This window comes from Temnothorax nylanderi, unplaced genomic scaffold, assembly GCF_030848795.1.
Source record: "Temnothorax nylanderi isolate EJ_2023f unplaced genomic scaffold, tnyl_v1.0 TNYL_tig0009_pilon, whole genome shotgun sequence".
Lineage (NCBI taxonomy): Eukaryota > Metazoa > Arthropoda > Insecta > Hymenoptera > Formicidae > Temnothorax > Temnothorax nylanderi.
The window spans coordinates 771744-789004 of record NW_027249071.1 but is presented as its reverse complement, the minus strand read 5'-3'; the positions used below and the strand labels follow the sequence as shown (position 1 = coordinate 789004).

General features: G+C 41.0%; 2 protein-coding genes across 5 annotated transcripts in view; one reads left to right on the top strand and one right to left on the bottom strand.

Annotated features, from left to right (window-relative positions):
- Positions 1-17261, top strand: part of LOC139786380 (uncharacterized) — a 31017-nt gene that overhangs the window by 5347 nt on the left and 8409 nt on the right. For 2 of the 4 annotated variants that reach the window (XM_071725548.1, XM_071725561.1), the window contains exon 2: positions 4754-5717. The exons of 1 other annotated variant lie outside the window; for it this stretch is intronic. The gene's annotated coding sequence lies outside the window, so the exon portion shown is untranslated. Of the gene's footprint in view, positions 1-4739; positions 5718-17261 lie in introns of those variants that run through there. One more of the 4 variants, XM_071725553.1, reaches the window with a different exon arrangement.
- Positions 14877-17249, bottom strand: Def2 (defensin 2). Its single transcript, XM_071725576.1, has 2 exons — positions 17091-17249; positions 14877-15752 (listed from the first exon to the last, which is right to left on the bottom strand). The coding sequence occupies exons 1-2, from the start codon at positions 17185-17187 to the stop codon at positions 15556-15558; spliced, it is 294 nt and encodes a 97-aa protein (XP_071581677.1). The 5' UTR covers positions 17188-17249; the 3' UTR covers positions 14877-15555.

The following is a 17261-nucleotide window of genomic DNA, read 5'->3' as shown; positions in this document are numbered from 1 at the left end:
TCCGGGCGATTAAATAGGAAAACAGTTAGAGTTTGTGGGGAAGCGGATTTACCAAAGTTTATAGTGGATCCACATGTGTACCTGGGATTTCGCCACTTTAGTACGTCCGGACAGTCGTGGTCATGCTGAATTGGTCTCGCACACCGGACACTTAGCGTCGTGCACCGCGACGATCTAACAATCGAAACAATCTAACAATGCAAAGTTCTGATTGACCTAATGTTGTGCCCGTGTTACAGTAACGAATACCCTCGTCGTTCAACGGTATTAAATAAAGTTACGGATTATCTGTGTACATTATTTCTTTTCCTTTTTCCTGGAAACTTGTTTAGCTCCAGTTTCGATGCCGGCCATATCTTGTTTATCTTCGACGTAGATTGATCAACTTCGTTTATTGTGTTGCAAAATTACTTCTAGTGCGTCTTAATCGTTTATTACGTAACGGTACGGAAAGGGTGTTTCGAACGGTATTGTAAGTAATTCGTATTGTATTTCCGAACAATAGAGTTTCCTATTAATCTTCTTCATCAAATGATCCTTTCAGAGATTTAGTTTGTTATGCACGTTGTAATTTAAGTCTTTACATTTAACTGTACGTAACCAACAATGTATTAACATTTTGAAAGCAATAAACAGTGAATAAACAATTCACTGAACTATTGCCCTTTCAAGTAGCGAATTAATACAGAATATCAATCCGTAAATTAAATTCTTCTTTATGGAGCTCTTTGTAAGCGTATATATGCTTTTGAAATACATGCTGAAATATTTTTATGCGATAATTCGACTCGTATGAGTGTTAATTATACACGGCTATCAATATTTCAACACGTTTTTATCCATTACCACATGTAAAAAGAAACAGAAGGAATTTGTTCTTTGAAATGTAACATTCAATAATTTCAGACGGTATACTCACCACAGTCTATATTGCACCTGCATATTGCAGGGGTGAATACCCGCAGGGGAATCGATTTCAGGTTTCCCAGACAGCGACTGTTATGACTTTTACCGGCGAATGAACCTCTTTTGATGTATCAGCGAGCATTCAGTCGATGTTCAAGGAAACTAAAGGCAGAGCAAATACGAAATGACCCGATACGTCTGCTATAGAGTGGACGGAAACGATACTGATCGAGATATGTATTTTTAGAACTAATTTTAGCGCGTTATTTTTCGCGACGTAACGTATTTCATTCCGTACATTTGAAAATTAACATAATACTAAATTTTCAATTCTACTTCCATATTATAATAATTTTAATTTTAATAATGATATTGGCAATTAGCTCCTGTTACCTTGGCATCTATTTGTAAATTTTCATTTTGATAAATTATTATTTCATATCATTATCATTTTGATAAATGATATGAGCGCGATTATTTACACATTATTATATTGAATCGCGTATTCGCGATTACCTTCTTGGCGATATTTCTTTTCAGAAAACATTTTCAATTCAGCAAGAAGGCCTTTGTATGCTGGAACTCTCGTTCAAATATAAATATCATATACACAGATTGTAAAGATATTCTTTTCAGAGTCAAATCACGGGGACACATGTGTAAGTCTGTCGAGTGGCGTACATGACGCATCGACCGTACGTTCATGCGGCACGAGTACACGAATTGTAACCGTCATATCCCCCGAAATACCAAATTTCGCTATTTGCACAGAGGACGTCAACAACGGGTTTACATATACCGATGACACCCCCTCGTGTCGCATGCAGTCGACATAGACAAGCGCGGGAGCTTAATGTCACTGGATTTCGCGCGAGAGGATATAATCCGTCGATGTAATCCTATCGATCCTCACCCCGTGCGCGAGATAAAAATGAAGCGCGAATAAATAACGACATTTGTCGGACCGAAGGTCCGAAAGAAATATCTTGGGGTAGGTCAGCTCTCCGGGAATGACGCATCTGCGACGTCAGGTCAACGGATCCGGTGAACAAGCATTTCGCGGACGAGTTTTGATATATATCGGGAAGAAAACTATCGCTGGGATATAAATTACTCAAGAGACCGGTAGCTTTTCCGACCAGGACTCACTCACCCAGTCGTTCGCGCGAGACGTACGCGTAAGAAACCTCTCGGTAGCGTCGCGACGTAGAAGAGAAATGTCGGGCAATAAGTTTCGTAGCTCTAATATCATTTTGCCGTCTCGCAGGGCGAATATAACTTTCGGATGACGAAAATTGTTTACGACGTGAATTTTGTGCGTGTTTTATCCTGTTAACCCAAGTAGCAAAGATGACGTCTAAAGGCGTCTTATTGACGTCATAGACGTTATTAAGACGTCATTTAATGTCACTTTGCTACTTGGGACGTGCTAAATTAAGGGAAAATATTCCGGCGCCCAGGCGCCACTCTAACGACATGTTTTGCATTCCTTAGAAAAATTGAGAGAGATCGGTAGCCATGATTTTGGAATGTTTAATATTAAATATGACAATTGAACTGTGAAATGTTATGACTCTCTCGGGTGAAATCTCTTGGACGAGGTCTTACATATGTATGAGGTTTTTGTTACTTTCTTGAAGCTTAATTTGTGAACACGTATTAAGCCTAATTAAGCAATCCCGTAATTTCACTTTCAATGTAAGCAACGGAAAGAAAACCTAATTCTATACGTGTGACTTTTCACAGGCTTGACTTTTGTATAATATCGCGTATAGTGTTGCACATTAAGTGCCTCCTCGAGTGAAGCTGCTGATAATCGTTGTCTTATAATGCGCGTTAGACTTAATCGCGATGGAATGCAATAAATGATGCAACAGCTCGCGCGTATAGTTAAGGATTTCAAGTCTCATAATACGTTTAAGCCTCGCAAATCTACCTAGCACGATACCCCTTTTAAGCGTTCTATTTGCAGTTGGATTGCCTCTACTCGGCGCAGCGATGCCGTCGCCATTTAACAATCGCATAAAGTTTCGATTGCCTTTACACGCTGTATTGTCAGCGACAAATATCGCGTATACACGGAATTCCGCCGCGCTGCGATGAAAGCACTCGGGTCGCTTTGAAGAGTTATATGTATAAATAAGCAGCGTATTTTCTTTGCACTTTGTTCTGCCCGCTTTGTCTCAATTACGACTGCTCTTCTATAATTTTGCGATCGATGCGAAAATCCATCGTCTTTATTATATGTGTCGCACGTTTTAGAAATTGGAAAAAAATGTAATGAATATTATTCCTGTCACGTACGTTAGAGCTAGAATTATTAGCGTTAGAATTATTCTTTATCTTTCTCTTTCTTTTACTGGCTGTAAAATAATATATATATTTTCATGTTGTTTATAGGTTCGCGCGATTGATATAAATCGTCGCGAGCATTCGTTCCGGTTCCGTAAATTTTCATCATTCGTGACGACCTTTGATCTGAAAATTTAATACCTCATCCCCCTCAGCTTCTCCGCGTGTGGTCGCACCTTGAAATTGCCGATAATATATTCCGCGCCGGTAAAAAATGTAATGTGGTTCGGATTTTTATTTACGACCTTCGATTTCTGAAAAGCTCGTTTTCTTCGCGTTCTATGCCACGTGCGGCTGCACCTCCGAGCCATCATTTTTCCTATAAGTCGACATGAAAAATGTCATCAAAATATCTGTCAAAGCAGCTAGATAGAAGGATTTAAAGTGAACAGAAATAGGTATTTTATTTTATTTTCTATTATACGTGAATCATTTGTAATCCTTCTAAATGATTCGGATAATAAGAGCTGATCTCTCGCCGAATGTAAAGGATCAAATTTTTTATCATCATTTTTGTGACCCTTTGATTCAGTTATATAAGGCTTAAAATATATATTTGGATATTTTTCTGTCAGAGATATTTCTGTTAGAGAGAGTGTAAACTATATTCTAGGATTAACATCTTTTTAAAATAGATAAATAAATGTTTTAAATAATTGTTAAATTCTTACATAGGTAAAATTAAATTTCTTCAACGAATTATTTATTTATAATGAATTACATGTGTACCTGTTGTGGTTCTGCGATGATCTAATCTTACAAAGTATTGATTGTATCAACGGGATGCTCGAGTCGCAGTAATTAATGTGACGAGACGTCTAAGACGGCTGAATAACAGCTTGAATAAAATTACAGAACGACTGTACAAAGAATGCGGTATTTTTTAAATATATTATTCTTGATATCGCTTTTTACGCGCGTAATAATAAATTTCCTCCACGTAAGGTGATCATAAAACTTTTCTTCGCTCCGTTCCACGGTTATTTTTTCGTGCACTTTAACCCGAGCTTATTATCGTAACGTCTGGCAGAGGAGTGTCGCATTACAATATACACCATTACAGTAACACCGTTACAGCATCATCAGCTTACTATGTAATAATGTAATGTGTACCGGGAAAACGCCGCGTTACAGAACATCGTGTTACATAATGTAAAAGGTGTCTCAGCGTGACGGTGCTCAACTCCTCCGAGTCGACTTTTTAACTTCAAGTAATTTACGTTCTAAAAATAAATCTGAAATAAGTTTGCGAGTTGGAAATTTTGTATCTCCGCATATTTGAAAACTTTCAGTTTAAGGCACGTGCATTTGTCGCTAGACTTTGACAGAGTTAACTCTTAAATGCGCAATTTTTCGTAGCATTCTGAGTATTTTTTTGAATAAATAACTGCGCTTAAGAAATCCTAAAAGAGAAATATTTAAAAAATTCTTCTGTACTGATTTGAACCCTTTTAACTCTCTGAATCTTTTTTTAAACTCTTTTTTATCTTTGCAGATGTGCACGTTTTCAGTTGAAACTTCATAAAGGAGAGTACACGGAGCGTCGAAAAGTCTCTTTGCACTTATGCCAAGCTACGCACTTAAGAGTCAACGCTGAAAAATCGGAAGCGTTGCCTCGACTTTCTTTCCCGCTATACCGGGACCGTTCTCTACGAGATGGCCTCGCCGCGTCAATTGCACAATCAATTTTCCTCCGAGGAACGTGGAGCACGGTCGACTGGCTGGCATCATTAAATTACGTGTCAGTGTGTTCATACCGAAGCAACACGTGAAACACGGTACCTCCGTCACCGTTGGCGCCTCCGCCGTCCGCCGTTCGCCACCCCCCTGTGGGTGCGAGTCGAGCCACCCCTTCACCTCGTCCCCGGATCCAGCGGAATGTACTTAAACGACAGGAAGGTGCACGCGTCGATTGGTCGGGCGAACCCGGGTCGATGGTGAGAGGGGGCGCCGGGTCTTTCGCGAGGCTCGTAGTGCCGCTCTGACCACCGTCGCGGCCGGGTTTACTCGTCGTCTCCCTTAACTTGGTAAGATCGTCGCGATCGCTCGTAGAAAAAACAAAATCTATCGACACACGTGTACAACCACCACCGACTCCGGGATCATCGATCTCGCGATCCCGGGAGGGCGAGCTTCGGCTAAATCCCAGGGGGTCGAAACGATCGTGCGGAACGATCGCGATCGCGGAGGAGCGATGTGTAGTTAAGGGTGCCCGCCATACGTAGGTGCAACGGGGAGATCGCGGGGTCGTTACACCGAGGGAACCGACCGAACACCGCCGGAGCGTGTGCGTGTGCAAAGCAGCGAGCGATCGGCGAGGAGCGGCAGAGGCAGTGGTGGTATAGTACATCCGCGGGTGGTGTGCCAGCGAGTGGATCGCAGTCGGACCGTGAATGCGGCCGCGTTAACAAACCCCCGGGATCAACATCGCCTCGCGGCCGACAATCCTACGGTATAAGGTGAGAGATTTCCCGTTTCGCTCGCACGCCGGCCCCACGTATCGTGTTTCCCGATTCCCGATCTCATCCCCCGCTGTCGTCCCGTGGCTTTTGAATGTCCCGCGACATCGCGCGGTACCGCGCGACTACTCTGCTTCTTCGCGAGACGTTTGAAACTTTATTGCCCAAGGGGTCGACATTACTTCCCCTAATTGGCTCGAGAGAGCGAGCCCGGGATAATGATGGGCGACGGGATTTATACGGTACCTCCGTATCATACCTTCAGGGCAGAAACCCTTGAGATACATCGTCATAACTCATACACGGCTCCCGTTATTGGATTTGTATCGTGAAACTTGTATAAGTGGAGATCGATTATCCTGGGACTCGCCCTGGAGCGTCAATTACTTATGTGTTGGATCATGATTTTTTTTTAATGCGATATTATTGTGGCGATCCGAGTGAAAAGGCATAAACGAATACACATGTGGAAATAATTTCCCTTGGAATTGTCTAGAGACGAGCTTTCATTTAAGAGCGAACTCGCGGGAATAAGCTCGTCAGGTTTGTATTTATTGACGGCATAATGGAAAAACCGTGTAGATTGTTATGGGCCTCTCCCAGGTCCGTGTTCCCTATTATTTATGCAATAATTACTGACTATTAAATAGAATTGTTTATAATGTTTGTATTGTTTCGCTCGTGAGTTTTACCCGCTAAACGGAGCACTTAAAATTCCATAGAAATTAAATGCGACGGATAGAATTTGCCAAGTGTTAGAGAAGCGAATTATATATGAGTTTATTTAAATATAAACTCGGTTGACGGGACGGTTTACCGCTTCTGAATATTACTGTAGCAATTGTATAAACGCGTTTGGTTAGGAAACTAGGGTGCGCGATGTTGCTCGTGTTGATAATCGCGAATAATCGATGTACATTACAAGGAATCATGCATACATTAAAAACAGATCGATGATATCAAAAGTATCAGTAAAATTTATATTTTACTTTCTTATTCCATTCCGCGATTAGAAGGTTGATAAGCTATCTAGCAAAGTATTTTTTTTCATAATCGTGGAATTAATCCCCATATTTATTTCGTACTTAAGAAAGAAAATACCTTGCTAGATAGCTTATCAATTGGATGATTTTCTTAACGAACTTTTCTCCCCGAAAATATGACCGTCCTCCGAGAACTCTTTCAGCCGCAAACTTTTCATCAGCAACAGCCAAATACAGGGATTATCGACGAATCGATAAAATCTTGACTGTCGGTCTAATTGACAATGACAAGCCCCGGCAGGTTTATATAGCTGTGCATTCGCAGCGAATAATTGCTCTCGGTAATTTCGGCCTTTTGCTGCTGTACCCTAAATGAATCGCGCTTCGTATATACCGTAGTTACAGTATACCTACAGAAACAGAACAGGTCAATGAGGGAAGAACGGTAGCCCTTCAAACTTCCCTCGTCTTCCCGAGAGACACTTGATCGATGCGCTCAAAATGCAGTTTTCATCAGCGACTTCGAATCTAAATTTAGATGGAAATGCAGTCAAGAAGTAATCTCAGAATTGTGCGAGAAGGCAAGCAAATGTTGCGAGAAGCAAGTCAACAAGGACGTATATGCGGATTTATAAATAATCCTATTCAATTCGAATCTTTTTCCGCTTGATTTTAATGCAATCTTATTTGACATAGTACATTTCTGCAATAAAATGGTGCACGCGAGCAGTGATAAAATGTGTTTTGAAAAATATAACGAATTATATAGAATATAAAAATAAAAATATTATTTCAATAAAAATTGTTTTTGCGAGTTTTGTTATTAGATGGCTTGCATTTGAATATTTTCGTGATAAATTATTATTTTATTTGAGTTATACAAACATGTTCTTTTTTGTGAAAACATTCAGTATTTTCCTCTATTACATTATTACGTAACGATTAAATTCTGCGAGTAATTTCATTATTTCAACTAAAAGTTTGCTTGAAATCCTATTTGTTACATAAAACGATTGAAAATCGCGACAATGAAATCTGTTACCCACTCTGCGAGAAAATGGAAGTAATGACGGGCAAGTATGTCTACAATACATGATCTTTTTGTAACGAGATTTCGATCAATTACACCTGTAACATGATTCGCTGCGAACTTCGCTTTCAAATGAATGAGTGCTTTGAATTACCCCGTTTACTAACAATTGCTGCGAATATACCCGGAGAGATTTTGCTTAACAACCGACACAAATGTCGATTGACGACAGATTAAGTCTAATCGACACTAATAAATATAAATCACTGTATCTGTGACAAAATTAGAACGGGGGAGCACAGAGATATTTTTCCACTATGTTACACATATCTGTACCTTAGAGATAAAGAACCGTATCTCCAGTTTTTGTCAAAATTAGAGTTAATACTTTTTTCAATATATCAGGAGCTTAAATTGTATAATGGTAAAGCGTCTTATATCCATTATTATTAGTTCCCAAGATACAATGTCAGAAAAAGTCGTATTAGACATTTTTATAGAAATAATGAACTTTAAGTCCTGTTTTCTCTACATTTCTAATAATGGAGATACGATTCTTTACCTCTGAGGTACAGATTATTAAGATACGTATTATTAATGTATGTAGATAATAATAATAATAAGAAATGTTAAATAATCGATTATGACATTATCAAATATTTAATTCAAGTATTAAATATTGAGTATTAATTTGAGTATTAAATTCAAAAATGCACGCCACTGCATCATAAAATTCACAAATACAATTTCCGTTTACATGTTTGTATGCAAATATCGGTTGGAAGAGAAATCTTGATTTTATTTAGATTTCATGAGAAATCTATGTTTTATACGTGCGGTACACGCGAAACTTTATCGTAAAATAAATATCAATTTGAGATTTGTAACCTTTGGCCATAAACTTCCGTCCGTTATTTATCCATCTATAACAGTATTTTCTCGAGCTCCTAAATTATTATACATAAATAGAAACTGGAGGTATAGCCGGCTGGATTAAATCGTCCGTTTGCCGCGTAAATTCTTTGAGAAGGTATGCTTGGGATAAAGAAGGGAGGAAGATGAGACGGAGAAGGCAGAATCCAAGCGTACCATCCTCGAGATGACCGACCCTCCGGCAATATTTGCGACGATAGTCGGTATCCGAAGTATTTAATTAAGTCCGGAGGAAAATCCCGTGGTTGCATGTCCCTGCGCTTTGACGTCTCTCGGTGCGCGTATCCCGAAGCAAAACAAATTCCCACGAAGGGGATTCAACGTCAAATAAAAGCTCGGCCTTCTCCAAAAGGCCTCTTCGCGCGATAAGAGGAGCGACTCGTTATCGGCGAGGGCGAGCGAGATTTTCCGCCTTAATCCTCGGGGAAACTCGACGGGAGACGAGGAAGATTAATCCCCGTGAAAGGTTCGATTCCCGGATTTATTGCTTTCGCGTAACTTCGCTAAGTTGCCGGCGCCACCGCGCGTCTCACGTCTCACGTCGCCTTTGGGGCCGCGTGGCCCACGCGTCATCTCGTCTGGTGGCGAGCTTGTACTTACGTAACGTAACGTAACGTACAGTAGCGCGCGTTTCACGTAATTACACGGCACTAAATATCCATCAGGCACAGAGGGAGGCTGCGCATTGAACAAAGAATGGAAGTTAACGAGGCAACAGGGACAACGGCGTGAGAGTTGGAAGGCCGAATGAATTGTCTTTAATAGCCATTCTGTCGTTGCACTGTAGGAAGCGCTCCGCCGGAGCATTTCACGTCGGACTGTTCTAAGGAAATGAGAGGAATTTAACAATTCTCATCTCTGTCGCCTCTGTCCGCGAGGGTGTAATTATTTAACCAGCCGCGCGCCTGGTACGGAACATTTTTAACCTTGCGACGTCGTCGCGGACTTATTACTCTAATTTGCAATTAACGGTAATTAATATTGGAATAGGCATAGTGTCCAAATACGTAATATCGATCTCTATGCCATAACTGTAATTGATGGGAAGGCTAGTTTAAAGTGCTTAGTTAATTATTAGAGGAATTAAAGACGATATTTATGCCATGCATGAAATAACATTGATAAATAAATGGAGCAGTTACGTTAAATGTTTTATTTATTTCATGTAATTCTTGTAAATGAGAATTTTTTCTATTAATTTTAGAGATCGATATTATGTATTCATAATGGTTATGTGAGACTTCCTCGAAAACAAATTTTATAACAATTTTTATTGTAATAGAAATTCTATATTTTTGAATTTCTATAAATAATCATGTAAAAAAATCACAAAATAATATTGGATGAGTTAATCTTTTAATTGCGAACATAAAAAACAGACGGTCTGATTCGGGACAAATAGACTTGGGATTGAACACGATATTATAATATTTAACACAAATGTTGGCGAATAAATACGTAACCGAAAAATATTGTTCCCCAAAACAACAATTCTCTTTTGCATGGATATAGCGGAGGATAATTTTATATTTATTATCATCCCGAAAGAGCCGTAAAATCCAACGATACACGTTGAGGAAATCATTAATATCTAATGATCTCGCGGTTGCCGGACGACGATGATCCGCGGGATTTGTTAACGAGGAGTCGGTCACGAGTGTAATATCGTTATAATTTATCTACCGTAACGACGGGGATTATTCCGCACGCCATTAAATCACCATCTGGCGATTTTCATGTGACCGCGAAACATTAACGGGTTCCGTTTATAGACCGTCGACGGCGGCGGTCGGAGTCGATCGCGTTATGCACGGGACGGAACAAAAGTGTGACGTCAAATACGGTGCACCCGTATTACGTCACGTAGAGTTTGAAGGGTGGTAGGTTCGTGCGCCCGCCGTGAGGTATCAGCGTCCCCGTATACACGTACGAAAGACCTTTCCGTTACACGCTGGAAGCGTGCGAGCCGACCCCCCCCCCCCCTCGAGATTACTTCAACGCGGTGATTAAAGTTCGCGCGAGAGGGTAAAAGAGGGATTTTTAGACCTGAAAAATCCGTACACGGTGGTCGCGTGAAGCTCGTGATATAATATTAAATTCAGTTTTATACCTTTTATTCTCCGCGCTGATTTAGAACCCTTCCGAGCGAATGCGGATTTTCCCCTCTTTCGTCTCTTCGGAGAAAAACGAGACAAGCCCGGCAAACCATAATGGCAATAATTAATAACAATAATAATAATAATTTTAATCATAATCGGAAACCTTCTGGTTAACATTCTACGATCATTAATATGTCGCATAATGCTTATTCGATGTGCCTTCGTCTATTAATAGACATGCAGCAGAGGAAGAAGCTTTATAAGTGTCCACGTTAATCGACACGTCGTGCGATTCTCTCTTAAAATAAAATCCGGTAGTAGACGGCCGCATCTAGCGGTAAATGAAGTATGTAACGTCGCGTCTGAGAAAATAATCGGGCGAGGATTTATTTACTCTGTCACCAGTATTCTCATCGCATCTCTGTTGCTTACTCTCTCTCTCTTTTTTCTTCTTCTCTCTCGCTTTTTTTCTATGTACATTTTATTTCTTTTTTTTTCTCTTTCTCTATTGTCGCCTTTGCATTTTATGTGCATTATTACAGTTTATGTAACAGTTCGTTTTTCTTTTTTGTAATAATGTCTTTACGCTTCAGAGGACGTAGTCCCAGCGCGTCTAATAAATTTCGATTCGATTCTCTCTCTCTCTCTCTCCCTTTCCCAGAGGCCAAGCTCGTCGGTCCGAAAGCCCTTTCGCCGGTACGATGCTAATGTACCGGTGACGATGCAACGCGTAACCCCGTCGGAACAATCTCACCCGATCTTGCGGCAGCTCGGCAGCTGGCCACCTTTGAAGCTCAAAAGCCAAGCTGCCAAGCTTGTAGTAACACTGTCGATCGATATGGTTTACTACTAAAGGTGCACTCTGCACGGGCTCTTCGGTTTATCGGTTGTCGCGCCCGTCTTCTTCGTTCGAATCTCATTTGAGAGTCGCGCCAACGCTGAAATTTCCGGCACGCTGAGCTCGGAAGGATATCGAAAGCGAAATGGGGAAGGGGGAAATCGAGGGGGGAAAATGAGAGGGAATTCGAGCGGATCGACGGAGTGGAAAAGAGAAGAGGCGAAAGAGAGTGATGGAGAATGGAGACGGATGAATGCGGGGATGATGTGATTTATTCGAATGCAACGGAAACGCTGACCTTCCTCTCTTCCGTTTCTCTCGTTATTGAATCCTCTTTGCGGTATTACGTCGTAATTGGCTCCCGCTCCATAAACTCTTACCCTTATATGAACTGACTTAAATTTAACCCGCGCCGTTCGCGCGCAGCGCGGTTCGTTACGGTACGGTTCAAAGTGGATCTATTCGGACGATCTGATTGATTACGTTGCCCGTGTTTTGCGCATTTTCTCGCAGAGACCGAACAAATCTCTCTTCTTTTTCCCGACTCTGTGATCGTATCGCGCGTTTCAAGTGACCGCGTACGCGGTCTCGGCCGAACGACCAAAAATATATTGCACGTACATATACGAGAGCGGTGAATAAATATACCGTATAAATCGAGTTTCCGCGCAACACGCAATTTCGCGAGCGGCGAACGTTATCGCGCTTATCGTAATATTTGCTCGAGTATCATATTTAAATTCGAGAGAACCCGCGTTGAACATTATGGACATTAATATTTTCGCTGAAAGCGAAGAATTAATGGTTATATTCATTGAAAAGTATATGAAAACACGTTACGAAATTAAAAAGAGCCCTTAAATATAAATAAACGTTTAATGAAACATTTTTCCCGTTTGAGAAAAAGAGAGAATTCTCTAAAAACTACATCCAGCAAGAATAATCAGGAAACATTTTCGCGGAAGCAGCAATGAAAACTTAGGCAATAAGACGGCTCTTTTTGTCGACCTCGCGCAAAGAGAGCGCGCGGAAAATTCCGTAAGATTAACAACTCGCAAGATTAATGTTCTTTTATTCAATGGGAGAAGTTATTTTCTCTCGTTTGTACCGTGTACTAGCGTTTCTAGGCATTCTCGCTTGTGTCGCCGTGTAATATTAACGTCACGCGGACAATGGGGCTCGAGTACAGCTGGGCTTTATACCGATATATTGGTCGACGAGGCGTTGTTCCATTTGCCGACTTCAGTCACAGCGGCAACTTTGAATGGCTGAGAAACGCCGTAAAGGGTAAGCGAGAGTTCAAAGTCGCCCCTTGGAAAGCGAGATTCCGTGTTCTTCTCGGAAGCCGATGACTTTGAAACGCTGACGTCGGCCGCGCGTCGATTCCGCGCGAATCGAATTAACCGTGGCATTCTGATCAAAGCGATCTTTCCTCGAACTCCAACCCGAGGTTTTATACATGCATTTCTCTCTCTCTCTCTCTCTCTCTCTCTCTCTCTCTCTCTCTCTCTCTCTCTCTCTCTCTCTCTCTCTCTCTCTCTCTCTCTCTCTCTCTCTCTCTCTCTCTCTCTCTCTCTCTCTCTCTCTCTCTCTCTCTCTCTCTCTCTCTCTCTTCTCTCTCTTCTCTCTCTTCTCTCTCTTCTCTCATCTCTCCCGAAGGGATCCCGTTTTATCGGAACAAATTCAGCGTCAATTCGACGTTGAACCGATCGATGAACCATCTTTCGAGAATATAGAATGGAGTTACCACCTCTGTGTTTTACATCGCTTCGGAAATTGCACGTAAAGTGCTTCCGCGAAGCGAATATCGAGTATTCTCGGACTGATAATTTGTATCCTGGGTCACGTAACTACGCCACGCTTAATTACCGGTGGTTTTGTCGACGAAACTTTTTATCGCGCGAGTTGGCCCGTTAATTGTTGCAAATTTTCGATTTCTTCCACCGTCGAGGTCTCGTCGCGACAAAAAAGGTACGTCCGAATGTCGGTTGGGAACATCTGGCGCACGGTGCCGCTAATGAAACTGTCGTCCGTTGTATAAATCGAGAGAAGGACCGTAGAGAAACTTCTATCTCGTTGCATTAAGAAACTCCTCCGACTAATCCGATTTCGTCCTAATCCGTTTGATCTCTCTAATATCTTCTTATGGGAATGCATCTAGATACCTTTTAGAGTGCCCTTCTAGGGTATCAGTTTTCATCGTGGATGGCCCTTATCGCGCGAGTAGGTAGGAGATGGAAGGTCGAGCGGGACGAGCGGGACGAGCGCTCCGAGTAGAGGATTTTCATATGTGCGTGATCAGAAATGATACGAGCGTCATACGTTGCATTAGTTGAATGGCGTATAAATCTAAAGGACATTTGAAATGTGTCCCTCAATGCTTAACGAACGTTGGAATTAAATCTGATAAATCAAGATAAGTATCTCTCGAACGTATCAGGATCGGTGCAATCACGTATAATTTTGACTCGTGTTTTTAGGAACCTTTGCGTTTTTTGAGGGGAGTACAAAATGTCCATCGATATATTTGAAAGATATCTGATTGCCAAGTAAGGTAAATGTACCAATGACACTTAAGACCTATGTCTGGACACCTTTATCACTTTAGTTTTTAAATAAGTATAACGCGAATTAAAATCAAAGATAAAAATATAATACAAGAAAAATATTTTTTCTTTGATTCTTCGATTTTAATTCGCTTTATAACTTATTTAAGGACTAAAATGATGAAAATGTCCAGACATAGGTATGTGTCCAGACAGGTATTGATACATTTACCTTAAAAAGGAATGCTTCGTAATATGGAGAGATAATTTATCCTATCCGGAATACCGCAAATTTGAATTTCCAATCAATACTCGCAAATATGTTGATATGGAGATAGGTTGCAATATATACATATATATTGAATAAGCCTTAGAAATCATTCTCCTGTTCGACGCATTTTAAATTTAATTCCAGATTCCATCTCCTGGGACAGGTTGAACAGCTTATTGTTCAGCGGCGGTCTGTGTTCTGTGCACGTTCGCAAACGCACGAATCAATATACACAGCGCGCCGAAAGATATTACGTTAGTGATTGGATTCGCCAGGAACGTGGAACTATCGACCGGATCCACATGTTGCTTTTATATCAGAAAATAGATTTTGAATGGGCCGGGCAAAGGTCAATTATCAATTCACGGAATGATGTGACGTTTTGTCTGATTAATTGCTATCATCAGCTCACCTATTCTTTTTACCACGTTAATATTAATTTTAATAAAATGACAGACAGATAACTAATTTATGTTTATTATTTCTGACATATTTAGCAATTTTTGATGAAACAGCAATTGTTTTGCATACTGGGTTTTATTTGGAATATATGTTATAAATAGTATGACTATTCGATATCAATATCAATGCATTCATCACAATAACTTTCACAAGACTACATTTGGTTCAACCGAGATTTTATGCGCGCGCGCCATAGAGAGACGAGAGACGACTGACAAATGTTATACAAATCTCCTATCACGATGCCATTACGATAAACAATTTAATTAACTTCCATTAATAACGTCGATATTAGTACTCGTCAATTTCCCTTGAAACGCCCGTTCGCCTGACGCGAACAAGAACTTTTGTTCTTACCGTCAACACGCTCGATAGCGACGCGCGCGCGAGAGTGATTAAAATAATTATCGTTAATAACGACGTTATCCCTTTCGGCGGAAATTCGCGCGGCGGGACAATCGAGGCCAGGACTATCGATCGGGTGATTAAACCATGTCCCTTCGTGATCTCCCATGAATATTAATTCGGATTACATGCAATACGCGACGGCGTTCACCAACGTAGTCAATACTGTGGGACGGCGGGTGCGATAGCCCGGTTGTGCGAGATCCATGGGACGTTGCGTTGGCCGGGAAGTCGCGGTCGTCGCGGACGATTCGAGGGCGAGCACGGCGCTTTAACGCCTGCAGACGCAGATGCCGTCGCGGCAGCGACCACCCCGGCGACCCTGCACCAGGCATTTGCCCGCGCAGGCACTGTGGTTGATGCTCAGCCACTTGGACTGCCAGGACAGAAGGTCGCAGGTCACGCGCCGGTTCCGGATGGGCGGCAGATTCGACTGCATCTCGTCGTTCGCCGGATCCTCGATTGCCGCTGAAACGCAATTCCCTTCGCTTTATTTTCCGATACAAAAATAGAGAAGCGGGTATTGCGGGGTATCTCGTTTTATGTACATTTTATAGGTATTCGGTGTCCCGAGAGCTCGCATCAAGAGCAAATCGTTAGATTAATGCGGAGGTGGTCTCATCAGGGATGTACATATTCTTTTGCGGGAGCGAAATTAACTTTTCTTCTTGCACTACTTTTGACATTTAAAGCGAAAAGAGTGAAAAGTTTTCGAAGAAATTTAAGAAGACTGATTACTTGCTCTATCTTTCTTTCTGTTTTCAAATGCTTGAAGTTTTATATTGGAAATTATACGATTCTTGCGAATTAAACTTCAAACTTTTTTATGTGACTCTTATGAAAATAGTTTTGACATTTAAATTAATGTTTCAGAAACGTACACTGTTGAATATTAAACAATGAAATTTAAACCAGTACTTTGAGTTAAATAACATTTTTTTGTTTTTAACTACCATGTGGATCAAAATTTAATATTTCAACACAAAACAGTATTATTTGTTTAGTTAAATTAATATTGTTTTAGTTTAGTTTAATGAACGACGTATTTGAGTAGGAGCAGTGGTGACCTACAGAAATCGTTAAAAATGATTCAAATTGAGTATAATGTAATACTATTTATTTAACAGTGTATAGCAAAAAAAAACAACTTTTGAAACAACTTACATTTAGCACATACATAAATAAGCTCAAAGATTATTTCTAATTCAACGTTCGGAAATGATAATGGAATAACTCGTAATAATGGAATGTTACTAGAAAAGGTCGTATCGAACTCGATATGAAAGGATATCGACAGCGTATTATCAGTGTACGCTAAAAGGGTGCACGTCAGAGAGAGAGAGAAGAGAAGAGAAGAGAGAGAGAGAGAGAGAGAGAGAGAGAGAGAGAGAGAGAGAGAGAGAGAGAGAGAGAGAGAGAGAGAGAGAGAGAGAGAGAATATGTATGCTACAACTATTATGCAACGCGAGATAAAAGGCAGCGCATTCTGAACATTTATTACTCTATTGCAAAGTATCGGCGTGTTACATCTCGACGACCGTTCTCCGCGAAAATGCAATTACAATATATAATATTCAACGAGCCAGCGTTCATTATAATTTCCCAATTATCGGCAAAAAGTGTCTTAATGTATCTCGAACTTGATATCTCGGCGAATAAATCTTTGACAAGGTGAAATTTATTCGAGATCAATTTCAGCTTGTTAGATCGCTCCGTTATCGAATAAAAACGATAAGGACCTCGCTGTCGTTTGAACTTTTATTAGAGAATTTATTCGTCACCTTTCTCGGTGAGATATGTACTTACTCAATTCGTAAGTAGGCCCGTCGTAGACATCCGGCAGCGTGTTGGCCGAAGCGTAAGCCAGCACGGCGAGGACAGTGAGGATAGCGAGCAGCTTCATGACTGCGGAAGAACGTATTCTCGTGCGCACTCAAATTCGTCGTTGAACAATGACGTCCTTAAGGACGCGGCGTC

What these genes read in the sequence shown, in the direction of transcription:
- Def2 (XM_071725576.1), bottom strand. Translation starts at nt 17,187, where the DNA reads ATGAAGCTGCTCGCTATCCTCACTGTCCTCGCCGTGCTGGCTTACGCT. An exon ending in CGGGCCTACTTACGAATTGA is followed by an intron (nt 15,753 to 17,090) that starts GTAAGTACATAT and finishes ATTGCGTTTCAG; the next exon opens with CGGCAATCGAGGATCCGGCG.